Source organism: Lolium rigidum, chromosome 2 (assembly GCF_022539505.1).
Source record: "Lolium rigidum isolate FL_2022 chromosome 2, APGP_CSIRO_Lrig_0.1, whole genome shotgun sequence".
Lineage (NCBI taxonomy): Eukaryota > Viridiplantae > Streptophyta > Magnoliopsida > Poales > Poaceae > Lolium > Lolium rigidum.
The window spans coordinates 43,013,405-43,015,715 of NC_061509.1; the positions used below are offsets into that span (position 1 = coordinate 43,013,405).

Sequence of the window (2,311 nt, forward strand, 5' to 3'; positions counted from 1 at the left end):
TAAAGGAGTGGCTTTGGCAGGGAGAAGTAGTTTATTCTCTAATGTTCTTAATGCAGCGACTGCTGAAGCGTTGGCACTAAAGGATGGGCTCCAACTTACTGAAGTTCTGGGTTGTATACCTGCTGTTGTGGAATCAGATTGCCTAGAAATAGTTAATGCCTTTAATGATAACAATGAGCTGTGGAGTCCATATGCGGCAATATTGGCAGATTGTCTTCATCAAGCACAATCCATTACCAGAGTTACTGTGAGACATTGCTCAAGGGATGCTAATGAAGTGGCTCACTTGCTAGCAAAGCATTGCTATTCCAATAATTTGTGCTGTAATTGGGACGATGATCCCCCTAGTTTTCTTTTGGATAGGCTTTCGCATGATGTAAGGATTATTTGAGTCCAAGGCGGCAAGTTTCTTACGCACTCTTTTCCTCACCAGGGTACCTACGGGGGCTGGGAGGTTTTTAATGAGGCGGCTTGCTGACCTAATATATGTTGTTTTCAAAAAAAAAAAACTGTGTAATGATGTTAGCTAATCAATAAAGTGATATATTCTTAAAAAAAAGAATTAAAAATGTGGTACAAAGGGTCCACCCTGCATTAACATTCCCAGGCGGCCGGCTCCTTCCCAGGAAGCTTCCTACGACAAGGACGACCAAGGCAGCATCGATCATGTCAGATCCTCTCGGCCGTCGCTCGCTGCTGACGCGCGCGTCTCCGTCCGTCGTGTATCCCGTGCTCCGCTCATGCCGTTACGAGCACAGACACTGTAGTACAACCTCCACGGGTGCTGGCCGTCCACCATCCAAATATCTCCTCCCCTCGCAGCTTCCCGGAAGCTTCTTCTATCCCCGAAATGGGGTCGCCGAACGTCGTAGTCCATCGATCGTGCCGTTCTATCCATGATCCGTTCCAAACTCCTCCTCCTTCCTCGCTCGCTTTATACAAGAACCACCACTCGTCCAGAACGCAGCCGTTGCCGTCGACACAAAGCAACAACATTTCTTTAGTGATCAGAGTTCAGACCTCGGAGAGTCGGTGGCATCCATGGCGGAGGAGGTCGACGGCGGTGCGGGGGCGTACGAGGACCTGCTGCCGGTGATGGCTGGCAGGCTGGGAACCGCGGGGCTGCTGGAGGAGCTGCGGGCGGGGTTCCGGGTGCTGGCGGACCCGGCGCGGGGCGCGATCACCGCGGAGAGCCTGCGCCGGAGCGCCGGGAGCGTGCTGGGCGTGGCCAGCATGACGGCGGACGAGGCGGAGGCGATGGTGCGCGAGGGCGACCACGACGGCGACGGCGCGCTCAGCGAGCGGGAGTTCTGCGTGCTCATGGTGCGGCTCAGCCCTGGCATCATGGACGACGCCGAGGGGTGGCTCGAGGACGCCATCGCCGACGAGCTGCTGCCGCCCGGCTCCCCCTCCCCGCCCGCTGCATGATCTCAAGTAGACCAGTAGTTACCATGTGCGGTGAACTGTTCTCGTGTTCGTACTTAGTGCTGTTAATAATTATAAGTGACCTGTGAGTGTGACGTCGTCCTGCTGTGTTTTCCTGTGTTGATCCGTTAGTTAAGCTCGTGCACGGACTTCATTTCAGTCCTCCCTTCTGAAAACACGTTCGCCCACTATTCTTTCTTTCTTCTGTATTTCGATATCGAAGTCTTAGCATGCAAAGTTGGTTTGAACCGTACCCATTGCCCCCTAAACATTGTGACATGCTTTCTCTATTAGACACATACGAATCTAGACAAATCTGTGTTAATTAATTTGGAAGGGAGGAAGCAATATTAATTATCAAAAAATAGTCTGGCTCCTTCCTTCTCCATTTCGTTTGTATTCAGATTTGGGTCGTAGCATACTAAGTTAATATCAAATGCGCTGACTTTTCGTAAACCTTGCAATATCGTGTGGGAAAGTAAACTTGATCCCTTCATTCCTAAACCTTGCAATAAAATTTGGGTCACTTACACATAGCTACGCCACTGTAACTCCGGGATAAATATTTTAACGCCTCGTAAAATCTAGAATCTACTTTACCAATTCTCTATGTGATATTTCTTAGACTCTACGCTGAAAGAGTCCTATCAAGCTCTACAAATGCACTAAAATAGAAGAAACCACGCAAAAGGGGACTACATTGTAGTGGGAAACTCTCCCACTGATTTCGCCTAAAAAGGACACTACATTGCATATCAGTACACCAACTATTCTCAAGACAAATTTTGTTTTGTCTTCTTTTACGACACACTAAAATTAGATAGAATTAAAATAAAAAATCTCGAAATAAATTTGAGAAAACAAAACCATTTATTTTAATAGAAAC

At 48.4% G+C, this 2,311-nt stretch overlaps 1 protein-coding gene across 1 annotated transcript; it reads left to right on the forward strand.

Moving 5' to 3' along the window:
* The first annotated feature begins 751 nt into the window (after window positions 1–751).
* Window positions 752–1,514, forward strand: LOC124686325 (calcium-binding protein KIC-like). Its single transcript, XM_047220291.1, has one exon. The coding sequence runs from the start codon at window positions 1,042–1,044 to the stop codon at window positions 1,426–1,428; it is 387 nt and encodes a 128-aa protein (XP_047076247.1). The 5' UTR covers window positions 752–1,041; the 3' UTR covers window positions 1,429–1,514.
* The last annotated feature ends 797 nt before the right edge of the window (window positions 1,515–2,311 follow it).

Excerpts from the sequence above, each read along its gene's own strand:
- LOC124686325 (XM_047220291.1), top strand. The coding sequence starts at position 1,042 with ATGGCGGAGGAGGTCGACGGCGGTGCGGGGGCGTACGAGGACCTGCTG.